Here is an 18,981-nt window from a genome sequence, read left to right on the forward strand (position 1 = left end):
TGTTTTTGATTCGGTTGAGAAGGACCATTCTTTGAAAATAAGGCTAAAGTTTGCCTCCCCTTCCCAAAATAGCAGGGAAAGAGAAGCGATGCCCTGAATTAGCTGCAAATTAATAGTTACCTGAAGTAGATTGGTAAAATAGGATAAGAGTTATAACATTTTTTTGGTTTCAAATTCGTACACTTATTTGACAAAAAAATTTAAGTAAAATCAAGAAAAGGTCAAGAATTTTGGATTTCTTATTTTGGTAGACACCCTGTTGTAGGTTCAATTCCCATTGGCAAGAATAAATTTGTTCATCTGAGGACGAGGGAAGAGGTACTCTCTTGAAACATCGCTTTAGAATATGTATAGTTAGAAAGCACTAGACAATGGTTAATGTCCAATCAACATTGAATGCTAGTGTGCAACCAGTGTCACTAACATTCTGAGAATTTTGGGAACGTATCAATTGCACTTTCGCATTGTTATTAAAACATGCTCTGATTGGTTGGTTCCACCTTCAGCAGGTTCTTATAACGAGAAGACAGTGTCAGACATCAGTGAAACATCGGGGAGGGACAGTAAGATGCAGGTCCCTATGATTCCGTTCATAAGAGCAGGTGAGCAGATGGAATGCCACCACCCACCCTTATGCCTCATTTGTAGAACCGTAGATGTTTATTTGCTTTCTCTTGGTGTGTTTAATTTTGCCATTATCCTTGTAGTTTCCTCGTAGTTGCAGTGTAGTTCCTTCCCCTAATGCAAGTGCATGACTGGAATAGGACTGGCTAGAAGTTGCATTGTCTTGAATCTCGGGAATGATCTCTCTGCATTGCCAATTGATGGAGCTGCATCTGATTGTCTTTTTGAGTTAAATAATTTTATTCCAAAAGTATTATAACCAGGGAACGGATTTATATGTAAATACATATTTATGTATGAAGCTGAAATCAGTTATACTTTATATTATCTTTGTGCATCATGTCATGTAGACTCGAAAAATTCAGTTTTTATTTTCCATATTTGTATATATACGTGGGCGTACCCAAAAGAAACCGAACTAATTTTTTTGTGAACTTATTTATTCACACTTTAAGTACAATCCTTCAATCCCCTTCAAAGTACTCTCCATTTGCATTAAGACACTTGTCCAATCTTTGAATCCCTTTTTCAAAACATTTTTTAAAGTCATCTTTTGTGATGCATGACAATGCCTCCGCCTTTTTTTCTTCACCACAGCAACATCAGCAAAACACTTTCCTTTCATGTCTCCTTTCATTCTAGGAAACAAAAGTCGCACGGGGCAAGGTCGGGTGAGTATGGGGGAGTGAGGAACAGGGGTCATACCATTTTTGGTCAAGAATTGTCTTACAGACAGGGCTGTGTGAGCCGGGGCATTGTCATGATGGAAAAACCAGTCACCCGACTGCCACAAATCGGGCCGCTTCCGCCGCACACTGTTGCGCAATGGTTTCAAAACTACCATGTAGAAAGCCTGGTTAACTGTCTGACCCTGCGGAACAAACTCTGACTGGTCCGTCATCGATCTTCATTGATGATTTCATGAATGTTTTCAACATTGTCATGGGTTCGGGCTGTGGAAGGACAACCAGAACGAGGTTTGTCATCAATTGACATTTCACCATTTTTGAAACTGGAAAACCACTCAAACACTTTGAGTTTTCCCCATAGCATCATCCTTGTACGCTGTTTTTTAACATTTCAAGAGTTTCTGTTCCACTCTTTCCGAGCAAAAAGCAGAATTTCACCGCCGCATGCTGTTCCCGAAAATCAGCCATTGCAAAAACGACGATCACACAAAACAGCTGTCACTCTAAACTCCGCCGAAACGTGTCCTGGCCTCTTCAGCGACGGCACTCGGCTTACGGACTCAGGAAGGTTCGCTCTATGCGCTCCTAACGGCAAAACGCGGTACTACAAAAGCTCTGCCCACCATAAAATTAGTTCGGTTTCTTTTGGGTACGCCCACGTATTAGGTTTCGACTCATATTCTACATATTTTAGTTATTTTTTACATATAATTTCCATAATCAGTACGTTTCTCAATATATACACAATATTGTGCAATAACTACATGGTCCCGTGTGGCCAAAGGAGTTGGGTGAAGAATTTCTTGCAAATAACTGACAAAAGTCCAAAGTGATCTTTTTTATACCCTTCAATTGCATTTCAATTACAAGTTTTATTGTCGTCCAAACAAGAATATTTTTTACACTTCCCAACTGTTTGCTTTTCATATTGTATAGCACTTAAAATTCCATTTTTTTTTACAATTGTTGTCAACAATAGGGAATGAAGGCTCAAACATCGGTTCCTGGTTGTTATAAACGTTATTCTGGCAACGTTGGAAGAGAGTCCTTAGTCGAGCAGCCCATTGCTATGCCCACCCTCGCTACTGGTACAGGATTCGCTTCTAATTCTCCTTCAAGACATCTACAGTAATAGTTACAATGCTGAGAGAAGCACAATCAATTATTTTAAAATGCAAGAGTTACATTATATTAAAAAGGTAAATTTTTACAATTTGAATTCAGTGTTCAACTCCATATTTTGGTGAAAATAACTAAATATGTACATTTTTACTACATATAAATTTGTTCTAAAACTAAGTTTCAGGAAGGAATTTATCTACCTGGAGGAAACTTAGTTTTAAAGTACTAACTCTTTCTTTTTATCCTCCCGAAAAATGCACCAGTTTTAGGTTATCCAAGTTAACCTTATCATATAATTCTTTAGTCCTTGGAATTAGCAATGTCACAACATTATTTTCCACTTTGTCCACTAGATAAGGTCCTATCCACAACATAAATAACTTTTGAATGGTCCTATCTAGTGTGGAGCTTAAGGAATGGTTTTTAACCATGTCGAAGTCTCCAACTGTCACTGTCTTGGCGTTTCCCTTCTTTTTTAAATCAATAGACAGCTTATTCATCTTCTTATTCACTTGGGCTAAGAATAATTTGGACTTCCAATCTGGTTGGGCTTCTTCCCGTTCGGGCCAATTGAAATGTTATAGGATCTCTCTGGGTATAGGATGATTGAAGAATAGTTCAGCAGGCAAATATCCAGTGATTCAGAAATAGAATAATTAATCAGCAAAACGACTGGAGGCATGTGTTACCATCAGGCTCACCAAGAATTAAGGATCTCATACAAGATAAATATCAAGGCACAGTAACATCTTCTTGTTTCCACTTTATCAGTTCTTCTTTCATGAGCTTTCTTTAGGCTATTAGTATGGGATATGGAGATTGATACACAGGTTCTGTTGTGGTGAGTTCAATCTCACACTGGAAGTTTTTAATAGTTTTTAATAGTCTCTCGGAAAATACATCTCTATGCTTCATAAGACTTCTTTCAATTGGCTACTACCCTTTCGCATAAAATTTCATTCGCATTGACCTTCTGAAGAATGTTGTCAGGGCTGGCGGTCCACTGATCGACATGGGAATCTTCACGGACTTTTCTTACATACGTCCCTGTCGAAGATCCATTATTCACGAGGTCCTGCTCTACCGGAACTCCGTCTATGGTGAGGGATAACTTCTCGCGCTGTAGGTCAATTCCTGAGGAATGGGTAGCCCAAAATAAAGTCAGCTTCGAGACCTTTCAAGACAAACATGTCCTCCAAGAAATTTCTTCCAGCAATCTCTAGGTATGCTTGTCTACATCCCACAACTCTAGTTTTGTTTCTCCCAGTGAAATCAGTCAGCCTAACATCTGGACATGTTTGTAACTGCAATGACGGCAGCTTCTCTTTAATCTTCTTCCAAATGGTGTAGCTCATGAGATTACATTCGCTTCCAGTGTCCAGAACACAAATAAAATCAACACCTGTTACAGTTGCTTTAATTAACGGAGCCCTGGGTAAATTTTCCTTTCTAACTGCCTGTTGTAGTGCTCTATTTAAACTTTGTTCTCCTTCATTGAGAGTCAGCACAACAAAAAGATGATTGTCTTCACTATTTATAACGCTGTCATCTGTTCCCAGAGAAGTCCAAGATTTTAGCCCAACCGTGATCGGGAACGAAGAATTCACGTTGGCCGACTGGCTAAATCCGACTGCATACCACTTGGATTAGCACTAGTCAATGGTGCCCAACAAAAGTCTCTTGTTATGTCGACGCTTTGACGTTGCTCGTTCGTCAAACGTGAAGCAGAAGGTTCAAACGGAGGTGCCGTCGCTCTGAAGTTACTGGGTTCCGAGGCGTCACGGGGATGGTCTTCTGGATCAGATCTGGAACGATGCGGCCCACGTGCGTAGTTGTTCCTGCCATCCCTTCTAGGAGGATTTGTTGATTCTCTTTAAATGATATGTCCGCCTGTTGTAATTGGAATAACCATTTCCATGGTTCTGCGTAACTTGTCTGACCCGGGTTTGTTGGTTTCCGATTCTATTTTGTCTAGGAGCATTTCCCTGACCAGCACCTTCTCTATTCCACACCGGCTTCCAACTGTCCTGCTCCTCAAGCACCTCGAATCTTTTCAAAAAATCAGCAAGCTGTCGTACAGTTCAAGGAGAATTAGCCAAACTCAAACTGCGGACTCTATATGGAAGCTGAGAGATTATTAAGTTCACTATCTCTGGTTCTACATAACGGGCAGACAGAATGCGGTAGGCTGAGTAAATGGACCAAGCGTATTCCTCCATACTCATACCAGACTGCTTTGAATATCTGCGATATCTCACTGCCGTCAGCTGCCTCTCTTTGGCCTCTTCAGTAGCATATTGCTTCCGAAAGCGGCGGCAGAAATCAGAATAGGACCTGAACTCCAACTGATTTGCTCGAAACCAATGCTCAGCCTGGCCTTTGAATAACCGAGGAATAATTTCCAATCGGTATTCTTATGGAACTTCCATTCCACTTATGGTACTTGCATTAAATCAAAGTTGATATTAAGTTTTTAAATACTGTTCAGCATTCTGGGGTTCCTGTCATTGCTGATCGCTGAGTTCGCCGTGGTGACTCATCTGACCCGCTTCTCACATTTCCATGCCTTCGTGTTCGCTTCCTGATTTTTGCTTGATATTGAGAGTCAGAGCTGGTGCTGGAAGAGGAGGAACTGCGATCTTTCTTCCTTTCTAGACGTTTCCTCTTTGTCCTTTCTTCATAAAGACTGTGCCGAGCCCTGCGAGATTCACGCTCTCTGTAACCTCTGTCATCGCCTGAGAGACTTAAAGGTAGGTGGAATAGCAGGGACCACTTCATTAGCTCTTGAATCAGCAGTAACCCGTGGGCGACAGACTTGTTCGTCTTCTCTAGTTTTCTCTCCACCGCTTCATTTAGTTCACTGTTCATAGTGGGCAACACCGCACTCTCAGCAACTGCAGACTGGTGACCAGCTGTTCGAGATCCAATTTCTATTTCCGTTTGCCGGGAAACATGCATACTCTCTAACTGATTTGTAAGTTGTTCTACTTGAGTCTTTATTTCCTCAACATCCTTGCTTTTTTGAGACACAACTACTGAAATCTGACTAATATTTTTTTGGATCTCAGCCCGGACCTGTATTTTGTCAGTCTCAGCCTTGGCCAACATCTGTTCTATTGTCAGCTGTTTTTCAATAATCCTATTGCACTCTCCAGTGAATCTCGAGTTAATATCCTCCACATCTGTGCGAACATTTTACGTGGCTTTATTTACATCGGCTGCCAGGCTACGCCGGAAGTCATCAAAATATATCTATCTAGCCTGCCGGATTTCTTCAGAGAATCGCACCCTAGTTTCCTCGTTCTCATACTTCAGTTGTTGAATCTCACAGGCCATCTCGCCTATTTCAGCTCTTAATACTTTTATAGATTCATCTTGCTGCTTACCGATATCATCCTTTAGCAACGCACATTGTCTGAGGATATCTTCCTTTAATATGTCAGATTGTCTACAGATATCAGCCTTCAGTGCTTCAGACTGTTTACACATATCAGCCTGCAATGTTTCAGACTGTTTGCAGATATCAGCTTTCAGTGCTTCAGACTGTTTGCTAATATCAGCCTGTAATTTTTCCATACTTTCAACTTGTTGCTTGCTAATTCCTTCAATCATTGCTTTTAATGTTTTGAACATATTTAATGGATCAGATGAACTATCCATAGACAATGATTCACAATCTTTACAAACCAAATCGGTAGACTCGTGGCTTTCAGTTTGAATATCTAGGCCACAACGTTCATAATGTAGAAGCTTTGTACATTTCTTGCACACAAATGTGGTTCTTTCTTTATCAATGTCCCGACAACAATCTGGAACATTACGTCCTGAACTCAAACTAAGATTTTTATTTGCGCTACGCAAATGCTTCTTGTCCATATCGAAACAAAATATAACTGCTTTTCTACAACTATGAAAGTTCAGTGCTCTTGCACAATTAATCTCAACTTTAAACAATTGTCTTGACCTTGTACACTACAATATCGAGCTAACACGTTGAGCTGCCACTTGACACGTTCTCGCAATTGAACGCGTCGTATTATTATACTATTAATATTAACTTAATAATACTCAGCGGTGAACGATGAGACTTGGTGAAGTACACAGACTCCTCTCAGGTACAGGGATAGTGTTAGGCAAAGACAATATTCACAGCACAGAGAAATAAAACCACATTACTGCAGTATGTATAAACTGAAAGGTTTTATTCTTTATTTATTGCAATTATAATGTAAATATACTTGAGACGAAGGCGAGGACTTCGCTTTGTCGGTGAATTGACTCAACTAAAACGCATAAACTCAATGCGTGTCTATCGGCAAGCCTATGATCACATAGACCTAGCTTGCGCCCCGAACTACCACACCAAGAGATATGCAATGATAACTGAGCCAATATTTGCTCTTTAGCCTTTTATTTCCAAATTAATCCTTAGGCTAGCTTTATTCTTTAACGTAGAATGGTTGCAGTATTGTGCATATCATCAATGCATGGCTATCGGCGTACCTATGTTCACATAGGCCTAGCTTGCGCCCCGAACTACCATACCAAGATGTATGCACAACACCAAGGAGTTCTTTTTAAGTTTAAAAGCTTCGTCGATCCGTGGCGAAAGTGTGTGATGTTTCTTACGCGATATCCTCACTTTTATACTATTTTCGAGAACACAGATTAAAGTACAGATGAATCACTCACTATCAACAAAACTGACATCTATACATCTTTAGAAAAAAATATTTTTTAAAAAAAAAAACATTTTCAGGGTATTTCCCCCCTTTCCCCCTCCATATATACGCCGAATGTGCATAAATTATATATCGTCTGAATCTGTGATTCATTCTGTGTACAACGGTATATAGTTCATATATCCAGGGCAAATAGTCTCTGAGCTAAAGTCATTTTAAGGTACCGCTGCATTTTGAAGCTTGAATCAGTGGCGTGCCGACCATTCCTTTTGGGATGTACAACTCAAGTTACATTGGTCATATGATGATAATGCAAATATTTTTGTGTTCCTTACATGTCAGCGATCATTTTCATGTTCATGTCGACACTGTCATGTACTTTTTTCGAGGGGGCAGGAGGGGGGGCGAAACCCCATTTTTTTAAAAAAGTATTTTCAGGGGATTTCCCCCCTTTCTTCCTCCATATATACGCCGAATTTGCATAAATTTCATATAGTCTGAATCTGGTTAATTCTGCGTACAACGGTAGATGACTCATCTCTCTAGGGCAATTAGTCTCCGATCTACACTCATTTAATTGAAACTCTGCATTTTGCTCAAAATCGGCTCGGGACCATGAGGCTTACTTGTGAAAATGGCCTTGGGGCTCAAAAGATTAAACAAAAGATATATATATTACAAACAGGGTGCAAATATTACATATAATAACACAACATTTACATGTCCTTTCATAAAAGTATAATATATCAGTGACATATTTTAAAGTTGTGACGTCACATAAAAATATGGATCATATCAATACATAACACCAATTTATCAGATTAGAAGCAGTGCAAACATTTTTGAAATGGTGCTTGCACCCGCATGTCAAATAAGCAAGAAAAATCAAAATAGATCATTTTCAGGTCAATAGAATTTATAGTTTTTCTTGTATGTACGCATTGCTTGCATGATAGAATTATTTTCCTGTAGTTTACGGTTTTTACAAGCATAAGAAAACAGTTTTTTCTTTGTGACGTTTCATTACACAGATGGCTTATTCAGATGAAGGTTAACCCATTAGAATCATGGGAAATGGTTCGATGGTTTACTGTATGTGCAAATTACAATTACTTTATATTTGATGGCAAAATCTATCGGCAAAATAATGGTCTATCAATGGGAAACCCAGTATCCGGAATCATCTCCAGCATTTTCCTTCATTACATAGAATCTCCAATTGTTAATGCGATAGGTGCGGATATCAAACTCTACATCAGATATGTAGATGATGTGCTAATTATTGCTAAAAATGAGAACACCATCATGGACGTATTTAAATCGTTAAATGAATCACATCGTCGCATAAAATTCACTTGTGAACCCATGAATAACAATGTAATTTCTTTCCTTGATCTGCAAATTAAGACAACTGACTCAACAATTCAAACATCAGTCCATAGAAAAAAATTAGCGGGGGAAAAATACATCCATGCCAAATCAGAACATTCGCGTATAACAATGGATAACATATTTTTAATTTTTTTCCTGAGAGCACAAAGACTATGTTCTAATAATGAGGATATCAAAAATGAAGAAGAAAGGCTTTTTAATATAGCAAAAGAAAATGGCTTTCACACTAACAGAATAAACCAAATCAAAAAACAAGTTGCAAGAAAACTAAAGGAAAAGAGAAATACAGACAAAGATGAAAAATCTGTTGAAAAGAAATTTGTGTGCATTCCATTCCACAAGGGATTCTCACATAAAATTGCAAAAATTTTTAAAAGTTTTAATTTCAAAATTGTTTTTAAATCACCAAGAAGTTTGGATTGTACATTTAATGAATTCAAAATGAGAAACTCGCTACCAGATGTGGAAACCACAGGAATATATAATATAAGTTGTTCATGTTCAAAAGATTATGTGGGACAAACAGCAAGGAAAATGGCAATAAGATGGCACGAACATGATTTGGACATTATAAATCTAAACCCAAGAACAGGTTTGTCAACTCATATCATCGAAGAGAAGCATTTGATTAAAAAGAGAAGGGTTTTAAAAAGATTAACGGGAAACACAGAGTTGAATGTCTGGGAAGCCTCGTTCATTGCAGAACAACACTGGAATAAATTAAGTAATGAAAATGGTAACATAGATCCAGTGTGGAGTTTTCTTTTTCACAAATGGAGTAAGGCACCATCTTTAAAATTTAATGTAACAGAAAACATCGAGAGACTTTGTGAAAACAATGATGAATTTGAATTACCTGATGATATTTGGGATTCATAATTTTAAAAAAAAAAAAAAATCTAAAATAAAAATAAAATAGACTGCTTTTTTCACAGTTAAGTTGCTATATTACAACAATGTAACATTGACAACATCCATTATATAACAGATTCTTTTTGTTTAAAAATTACTAACCATTGTTATAACTGTATCTTTAGTCAAAATGAAAATAAATGTCTGATGAAAGGAGCGTGTGTTCTCCTGAAACGTCACAAAGAAAAAACTGTTTTCTTATGCTTGTAATAACCGTAAACTACAGGAAAACAATAGAATTTACATGTGATGATTGTATCATCCTACATTATGACTTACTAATGAGTAAAATTAACAGTCGTTTTAATTTGTGGATTTTTCTTGTTACATGTAAAACACCATTGAAAGTATTCTCAAGAGTTCTTACGGATGTTGTTTAATTTCAGATTCCTCGAATTTAGATAGCAGAGATAATGAAGATGTGAAAGTCAAGCTCGAATTAAGAGCTGTTGAACCCGACGATGATATTGACATCGATACACACATGTCTGCAGGAGATCGAGTAAGTAAATTTGTGCATATGATATGCAGGTCAATAATTATTAATTTATATTATGCCCAATAGCATTACAACAGTATCCATCAACTGGGAGTTATTTATTTGTGTGTAAATTTTCTTCACGTGTGAAAAATTACCATACACCATTGTTGCACACTTTGAGACAAAGTCTGCTAAGATGTCACTTTGTTTTAGACGACAAAAAGAAAAGAATCACCATTTTCTCTTTTGTTAAACAATTTATTAAGTAATGAAGTCCAGTTTTGGCATGTAGTACTTACTATTTTCCTCTAGCCTTTATCACGTCATGTGGCGTCATCAAGAGATAAGACATGAATAGTTGAAGTTTATAACATGGGGAGGTATTTTTGACATCATAGAAAACTTTTTCTGCATACTGAACGTTAATGTAGTGCATTATCATCTTGTTTATTGCTTCAAGAATATCCATATCAACAAAGTTAATACTGAGTGTAAGATTCATGTGTGTAGGTTTTTGTACAAAAGTTGCATACATTCAAAGTTTCTGTTGCATGACTTTTTGGACACCTCTTTTCTTGTATGTACCCACAATTCAATAATGAAAATGGTAACATGGACCCACTAAGAAATTTTCTCTTTTACAAGTGGAGTAGGCCACCATCTTTAAAATGTAATGTAATGGACAACATCAAGAATCTGCGTGAAAGCAATGATGATTTTGAATTGCCTGATGATATTTGGGATTCATAGTTTTTTAAAAAAAAGGTGATCAATTTTTTTTTAGCTGAAATAATAATAAAACCGACTGCTTATTTCACAGTTAAGTTGCTATATTAGGACAGTGTGACATTGACAACATCCATTGTATAACTGGTTCTTTTTTGTTAAAAAAAAAATAACCATTGTTATAACTGTATCTTTAATCAAACTAAACATAAATGTCTGCTGAGGGGAGAGTGTTTTCTCCTGAAACGTCACAGCAAAAATTGTTTTTTTTATGCTTGTAAATACCGTAAACTACAAGAGAAATAATTTGAACCTGTTGCCAAATTCTTTCTCAGGGTTGTCACATTAAAAGAACCCTCCTCATCCTCTGCTGTTTCCTGCCTCTGGCTGGGTTGGCATAAAAGTCAAGCCTCTTCATTTCCTTCTGGTCTTCCACCACTCCTCTCTTTCCACAGTGTTCCAATCTTGTCCTCTCCTCCTATCACTCCACTGTCAGCTCTTTCCGCCGACATCTTTGTCTCTCCCTTGGCCTTATTCCCACTCCTTGCGCATTGTAAGCTCTTACTGGCAGTCTTTCTGCACCCATCCTCTTCATGTGCCCAAACCATCTCATCTGTGCCTGATCAGGGTTGCTACATATCTGGAAAACAGGGAATTTTGCAAATCGTCTGGAATTTACGTGCATTTTGGAGTCCGCAAGAGAAAAAGTTATTGATAACTAAAATACATTGACAATATGATAAGATCGGAAAGGTTGGTGAAGATAAGGTGATCGTCTATTATTTTATAGATCTTAAGTCTTGTTGGCATTTCCTATAGAATTCCTATGTGCAACAAAAATTTATCCAGGTGCTGTGTACTTATAAATGTAAGCAAAAAAGCAGCTTTTTCTACGACACTATAAATCTGCCAGAAATTGAAAAATTGGGTATGGTGGTTTTCATATTGTGAAGATCTGTTATGGTGAAATAATGTACCTCTCTTACATTAGCCTGAAGGCTAGATGCACGTGATTGTAGCACCCAATACATTTGATGCCGATTGTAATTTTACAATTTACTCTTTGAAATTTTCACGTGTTCTTGTGTGTGTGAATAAAATTTGCTAAAAAAAAAGTAGTAGTTGTGAAAGTGAATATTCATAATAATTAACGAATTATGTATTTAATTGAAAAACACAAGGTTTAACAGCAAAAATCATGATGATAAACATGTCTGGAAAAATTTCCTTTTTGGACTGGAAATATCAGGGAATTTCATAATCAAAAAATTGGAGCAACCCTGCTGATCTATTCTTTCCTGGAGCTTCAAGAGTGTAAAAGAAGTGGAATAAAAAATGGTTCATAAAAAATCTGCAGCACTGGCCCTGCTGCACAGATAACATACTCATTTGTTTCTACTGACAAATCTCCTCTTCTTTTGTCTTCCGGTAAACAAAATTCACAGTTGCAGTTAAAACTGGTGAAAAAGGCTGGTAATCTTTTTTGGAGATTGATGATATGTTTCTTTATTATATCGATCCATTTCTCTCTGGTCATCATCATATCGTAACGAACTGCTGTGTTCGTGGTATCTTACCAAGAATCTTTACCATTATGCTTGGGTGATGTAGCTTTGTCATTCATTCATCCTCACTGGTGAGTACTTGCCCTTGGCAGATAACTTGATGGTAACGGGCGAGAGGTTACTTTTAGACATGAAATGGCACAACACTAAGAATTTGGGTTTATATCTTCAAGTTTAGATCAACATGGTTAGAGAAGGATGTTACCTGTCTATTCGATGATGAACAGTTCTTCAGAGAAACTCTTAGAATTGCGCTATGCAGGCTCGCTCAAGCTCCCCGATCTTTCTCGTTCCTCGATCCAAAGCAAAAGACCCCATGTTGCCCGTTACACTCTCACTTATCCTTTCTTCCACCACCTGGTTATTGCTCCCTAATACCAGTTGATCAGCAAGTTAATTCCAATCAACCAGGAGGATTGATTTCATACTGACCTAGCATTCTTTGAATGCTTGAGAGAATAATGGCTGACAAAGGAGGATATTGCTTTTGGCTTGCTACTTTTCTCTAATCAGGGGAACCTGTTACGATATCTAGTAATTCGTGCTCTGTTCTCACAAATTATTTTTGTTTCGAGAACTGTTTTTTAGATTTTATATTCTCCAGTTCAATGATTCCGAAATAGGTTTCAACCCAAAAGTGGCAGAAAAGCAACACTCAGTAAAATATTACAAATATAACATTATATAGGACTTGAACAAGAACATGCATATGGCATTATTATTGTTCTCTGATATCCGAAACTGTGTGCTACTGCTCTGGGTCATGTGTTTTTTGCCAAATGATGCACACCTACTCATGTGCATATTGTGTAGTCACCATAAACGTACTTCAAGTGTTTGTGAATGTCACGTCGAGCATTGTCTTCAACAGTGTGAAATTGAAGCACACCACATTGTCTAAACCACAATGATGGATAATCACGACATGTCTCCATTTCAACAGCTATAGATATGCGCCCTCCCTGATGGCATAGTGGCAACATTCTCGCCTTGTGATCAAGGGGTTCCAGGTGAAGGTACATAGTGGTTCGGATTCCACTTTAAACTGTAGGTTCAGTCCCGATTAGCCTGTGTGTGCACAAAAGTGGACTCAAATCAGATTAAAGAAAATATAGCTGCAAGAAATATGTGAATGATGTAGTGTGGTAGTGCTGCCACCTCTTGGTTATATTTATTTCAGAACCATTCCATTGTATTCATCCCTGAGATTTTACATTGGGCAAGCAAGAATTCTGTATTCAAATGGAAACTTTAAGGGTCAGCTGGACCTTGGGCCGACAGGAGCGTAACCATTTTCAAAATTTCCTCTTCTTTCGAAAAACCTATGATATTCCAAAATTTGAAAATTTATGTCTGCTTAAAATTCCTTCTAGAGTGTTCGTGTCAGTTTCTTTTATTGTTTTCTAGATATTTGCAATAGTGTAATAGATAGAGGCACATATTTTTGGTAAATAAAAAAGCAATATTTCAGTACAAAAACAGTCAATTTCGGGTTCAAAAGCGGTAAATAAAATGAAATTTCACTGTTATAGTGGTGAAAAAGCAGCATATAAAATGACATTTTGGTTTTAAAAAATTTGAATATAATCCCAAATTTGATTTAAAAACTGCACTATTACCCAAAATAAACATCCCTTCTAATAGCACATTAAATCATTACCAGAATATTAAATTTATTCCTGTATAAAGGGGCCCATTTTTGCTTCTCAAATATTTACAGCAGAATTAATGAAATTTTCGTGGATTGCATAACTCACAGGATACTTCAGACTTAAGAAAGTGTTCCGTCGGTATATAAACGGTCAATTTCGTGTTTAAGAGTCTATTTCACATTTTGCATCATTTCGTGACAAAACAGGGTAGGAAAATGCACCCCAAATCTTTCAGAAACATGAAAAATTAACATTAGAATGTGTTATTTCACATTTCGTGTTTTTGTCAAAAACAAAATATGCATGTCTCTAGTAATAGACTTAACATAGGGATGAAACTATTGTGAATATCTAGAAAATGGTGAAATCAAAAAGTGCATAAAGATTCACGTGAAGGCTCTAGAAAGAATTCTAAGCAGATTTACCTTTTCAGATTTTGGAATAGCATAGAAGTTTTTTGAAAGGATATGTTATGAGCACATTACAAACAGTAGTAAAATAACAATGCATGTTCTCGGTCTTCTCTACAGGTTCACTTAAATCCAACACCAATCATCCATCAGCATATTTCTCAAATCTCTTATCTCCCCTATTCTTGAATACTACTCCCCTATTTGGACCATGGCTTCAATCTCTTCCGGATTGGTTCTGTCCTCAAACTTTTTCCTCGCCATTGCATGCCATAGAATACCTTTTCTGAGGCACCTCCATAAAACATATATTATGTCTGTCTTGAATATCCAACCACCACACATTCGTCGCGAATTAGCAGACATGAAATTCTTGCATAAAATCGTGAACAGCAAAATTAAATCCGAATTTCTGCTCAACAAATTTCATCTATGAATCCCCACATGGCCAACCTGCAACATAAAGCTCCTTCACAATTCCACTAGAAGGCTCTCTTTTCTACAGGCTCCCTCGCTCCGGCATATAATAACCTGTCTCCAAATGTTGACATCCTCTTGCCAGAGCACAGTTTCAGAAAATTGTTAACAATGTATGCGTGATTTTAAATTTATTCTGTACAATCTTGTACTCTATTGTTGTTGTTTTCCTGCTGTTACTGTTTCATTGGTCATTCTGTACTGCATCTGAAACTTTTAGTAAAATAAAATATATAAATTTTTTTTTCGAAAATGGCTTTGTTGACATTGGCCAAAGGAGTTAAGTTTCCTTGTATGTAAAGTTCAGTCTTATCTTGAAATGCTTGGTATTTAATATTTAACAGCATTTTATTTTTCTCCCATAGAGTGTTGATGATGAACACACGATGATGATTACTCCAGAACTCCTTGGTCTTATTCCATCATCATCTGCTCATTCAGGTAATTATAATCAGTTACTAGCTTACTGGAGTTGTAATCTCAGAAAAATGTGCAGGTTTAAACTTCAATTGAACTTAATGCAATGTAATCTTTCATTCTGTTCATTATAAAAGATTCGATCTCCATGCAAATGCTGGTGTGTTGCAGACTAATCTTCCACTTGAATTTTATTATCCAGTCAGTGCTGTAACCTTTAGTGGACGGAACCTCGTGCACCTGGAAAGCCTCTGCAGACGGGATCTTTTCAAGTGCAAGCTTTTCACACTTGCCATGAAGTACAAAACAAAATATAGCTCAAGAACTAATTGTTGTAGAGACATGAAATCTGTTTTCTTTTCTTTCTTAAAGACAGGGCTTTTAGCGGGGGTAAAATGTATATATTGTGCCTCCCAAAAAATTGGGCCCTTGTGGCCTCCTCAATAGACCGAAGTGAATTAAAAAATTGTAGAGTTTTAAGCAGCAGTTGTACATTCCTACAACCATGAAAAGTTTAGTTGAAAATAGACTGATACTTCGTGGCTAACAATAAACAGGCATGCTAGGCTCAGGTTAACCTTTTGAGTTTCAAGGCCATTTTCACAAGTAAGCCACACGGTCCCGAGCCGATTTTGAGCAAAATGCAGAGTTTCAATTAAATGAGTGTAGATCGGAGACTAATTGCCCTAAAGAGATGAGTGATATACCGTTGTACGCGGAATAAACCAGAGATTCAGAATATATGAAATTTATGCAAATTGGGCGTATATATGGAGGGGGAAAGGGGGGAAATTCCCTGAAAATACTTTTTTTTTTAAAAAAAAAAATGTGGTTTCGCCCCCTCGAAAAAAGTACATGACAGTGTCGACATGCACATGGAAATGATCGCTGACATGTAAGGTACACAAAAATATTTGCATTATTATCATGTGACCAATGTAACTTGAGTTGTACATCCCGAAAGGAATGGTCGGCACGCCACTGATTCAAGCTTCAAAATGCAGCGGTACCTTAAAATGACTTTAGCTCAGAGACCAATTGCCCTGGATATATGAACTATATACCGTTGTACGCAGAATGACTCAAAGATTCAGACGATATATAATTTATGCACATTCGGCATATACAGGGTGTTTCTAAAGGTCGTTTACAACGCTTGGGAGGTGATTCCTCACACGAAAACAAGCAAAAAGTCTAAGTTCCATTTTTACGACTGAGGCTTCGTTTCCGAGATAGGAGCCTCGCAAAAGGTGACAAAGTGAACGTCACACCTGACTGGGACGAATACTATAACAGATAGAGAGGCGGTTCCAAGGGAATCATAAAGGAATCGTATGTGCTCAGTCCGGAAGTCGCTATGAAAAGTTCACTGCACGCATGCGCAATGGAGTCCTCAAAGGAATTGGGGATTTCCAGCAAGAACAATGCATGGAAAGTGTATGTAACGCATCAAGAAGGACCGTGTCAATGAGAAATGCGTTCAAGACAACACATCCCGACCTCAAACATCAAAACATGAGCACCAAACACAAAATCCGAAAAGTTGAGCACGGTTGCATACCCCAGTTACATGCGAGGAACGAACGAATCATGTCATGTGGCATACGAGAGACACATTACTCCACCAGGAGGAGGGAAAGAAAAACACAATATCAGATGATTGCGACAACGTGTAATTTTACACGCGACAACTGCGTAAATCCCCCCCCCCCCCACACACACACACACACAACAAACAACAAATGCTACAATGTCTTGCGTGTGCGTTTCACTGTACACCAACTGAAGATGTCACTTTCAACATACAAAGGGGGTGGGGAGCAATACCAAGAGTGGTCTCACTGGGATTTGCCGAGAACGATAATCAGAGACGGTTTACAAAATGTCTGCCGTTCACTTCTACGCAGAGATGACAGCGACGAATCAAGGATTGTCGAGTACGAGCAAACAAGCTAGGTGTATATGCTACCGTCGCGGCGGCGACGTTGATGCCAGCAACGAGGTCCTCAGCTGATGTGACAGGTGTGTCGCATACGAGGGTTTTCATATCTCCCCAGAAGAACAAATCGAGAGGGTTGAGATCTGGCAACCTCTGTAGCCAAGGCATAGGTTCATCCCTACCATTGAACCTATTACGAAACACGTCATGCAGGAAATGTCGTACATTACGATCGACATGAGCTGTTGTCCCATCGTGTTAGTACCACATTTCTTGCCGCAGTGCCAAAGGTACGGTCTCCAACAGTTCAGGCAGAACCTCACCAAGAAATGCATGCTACGTGCGATCAATCAGGCGAACAGGGAGAATGTATGGTCCAATTAAATGATCATGTACTATCCCGCACCACACATTCACTGAAAACCTGTGCAGGTGATGGGCCGCAAAAAGTGCATGTGGGTTGTCAAAGTCTCAGACATGACTGTTTCTACTATTGAAGACATCCATCCTGGTGAAAAATGGCTTCATCTGCCCACAATACCTTTCCCCAGAAGTGATGGTTTGTGTCCATCTGATTCAACAACCATTGGCAAAACTCAATACGAGGTCGAAAGTCACGAGGTAACAGTTCTTGTACTTTTTGCAGTTTCAAAGGGTGCATTCCTTCTTTTGACAACACTCGCCAAACATTCACATGACACGTGTTTCGTGCCCGAGCGAGCACGCGCGTACTGGTGCCAGGATGTTCTGCGACCACTGTTAACACATCTTCTGCAAACTGATATGTGCGTACACTTCGGGGTCTTCCAACGTCTTGCCGCGGTGGTAAGACTGACCCTGTTTCACGCAGTCGACTGTCCACTACCTGAAAGAAGGCGTGAAACGGTAAACATTTATGTGGAAAGCGTTCTCCATAAAGACAACTTCCCTCACGGCTATTAGCACGTGCCTCCCCATACATGAGATGCATGTCTGCTAACTGCTGGGTCGTATACGCAGCCATCTATGTAATAGGGAGCTGGAACTGCAAAGTATCGTTTTTGTTTAACACTGGCACACTGCAAAAATTGGCCGTATCACCGTACGAACACCAAAGACCAATTGTTGCGATACTTGACTTGCCCACTCCACCACGTCAACTTCTTTAAATACAACATACTAGTACTCTTCAATGCGTATGACAACCTAGAGCGAACTGCTGATCATATCCCAGCACCTGCAACACGATTGGGACGACTGCCGGAGAGAACCAACCTTTCGAGCTCCTCTCGCGGGTACAGCAGCCATGAAGGTCAAACGTAGACTACGAGAGCCAGACTTGCCTGCGCAGCGCTTCCAAAACTGGTCTCTTACGTCACAGTGATAGCGCGCGAACACTCTTGGTATTGCTCCCCACCCCCTTTGTGTGGTGAAAGTGACATCTTCAGTTGGTGTACAGTCACACGCACTGTCCCTGCGTAAGATATTGTAGCATTTGTTGTTTGTTGTGTGTGTGGGGATATTACGTAGTTGTCGCGTTTAAAAATACACGTTGTCGCAATCATCTGATATTGTGTTTTTCTTTCCCTCCTCCTGGTGGAGTGATGTGTCTCTCGTATGCCACATGACACGATTCGTTCATTCCTCGCATGTAACTGGGGTATGCAACCGTGCTCAACTTTTCGGATTGTGTGTTCCGTACTCATGTTTTGATGTTTGAGGTCAGGATGTGTTGTATTGAACGCTTTTCTCATTGTCACGGTCCTTCTTGATGCGTTACATACACTTTCCATGCATTGTTCTTGCTGGAAATCCCCAATTCCTTTGAGGACTCCATTGCGCATGCGTGCAGTGAACTTTTCATAGTGACTTCCGGACTGAGCACATACGATTCCTTTATGATTCCCTTGGAAC

At 38.7% G+C, this 18,981-nt stretch overlaps 1 protein-coding gene across 4 annotated transcripts in view; it reads left to right on the top strand.

The window, feature by feature from the left end:
• Positions 1–18,981, top strand: part of LOC146005017 (uncharacterized) — a 36,920-nt gene that overhangs the window by 13,284 nt on the left and 4,655 nt on the right. For 2 of the 4 annotated variants that reach the window (XM_083144144.1, XM_083144145.1), the window contains exons 4-6: positions 507–602; positions 9,808–9,923; positions 15,098–15,173. In XM_083144144.1, coding sequence (XP_083000270.1) covers positions 507–602; positions 9,808–9,923; positions 15,098–15,173 — 288 coding nt within the window. The remainder of the gene's footprint in view (positions 1–506; positions 603–9,807; positions 9,924–15,097; positions 15,174–18,981) is intronic. The other 2 variants (XM_083144146.1, XM_083144147.1) reach the window with 2 other exon arrangements.

Source organism: Lepisma saccharinum, chromosome 22, assembly GCF_977018435.1.
Source record: "Lepisma saccharinum chromosome 22, izLepSacc3.1, whole genome shotgun sequence".
Lineage (NCBI taxonomy): Eukaryota > Metazoa > Arthropoda > Insecta > Zygentoma > Lepismatidae > Lepisma > Lepisma saccharinum.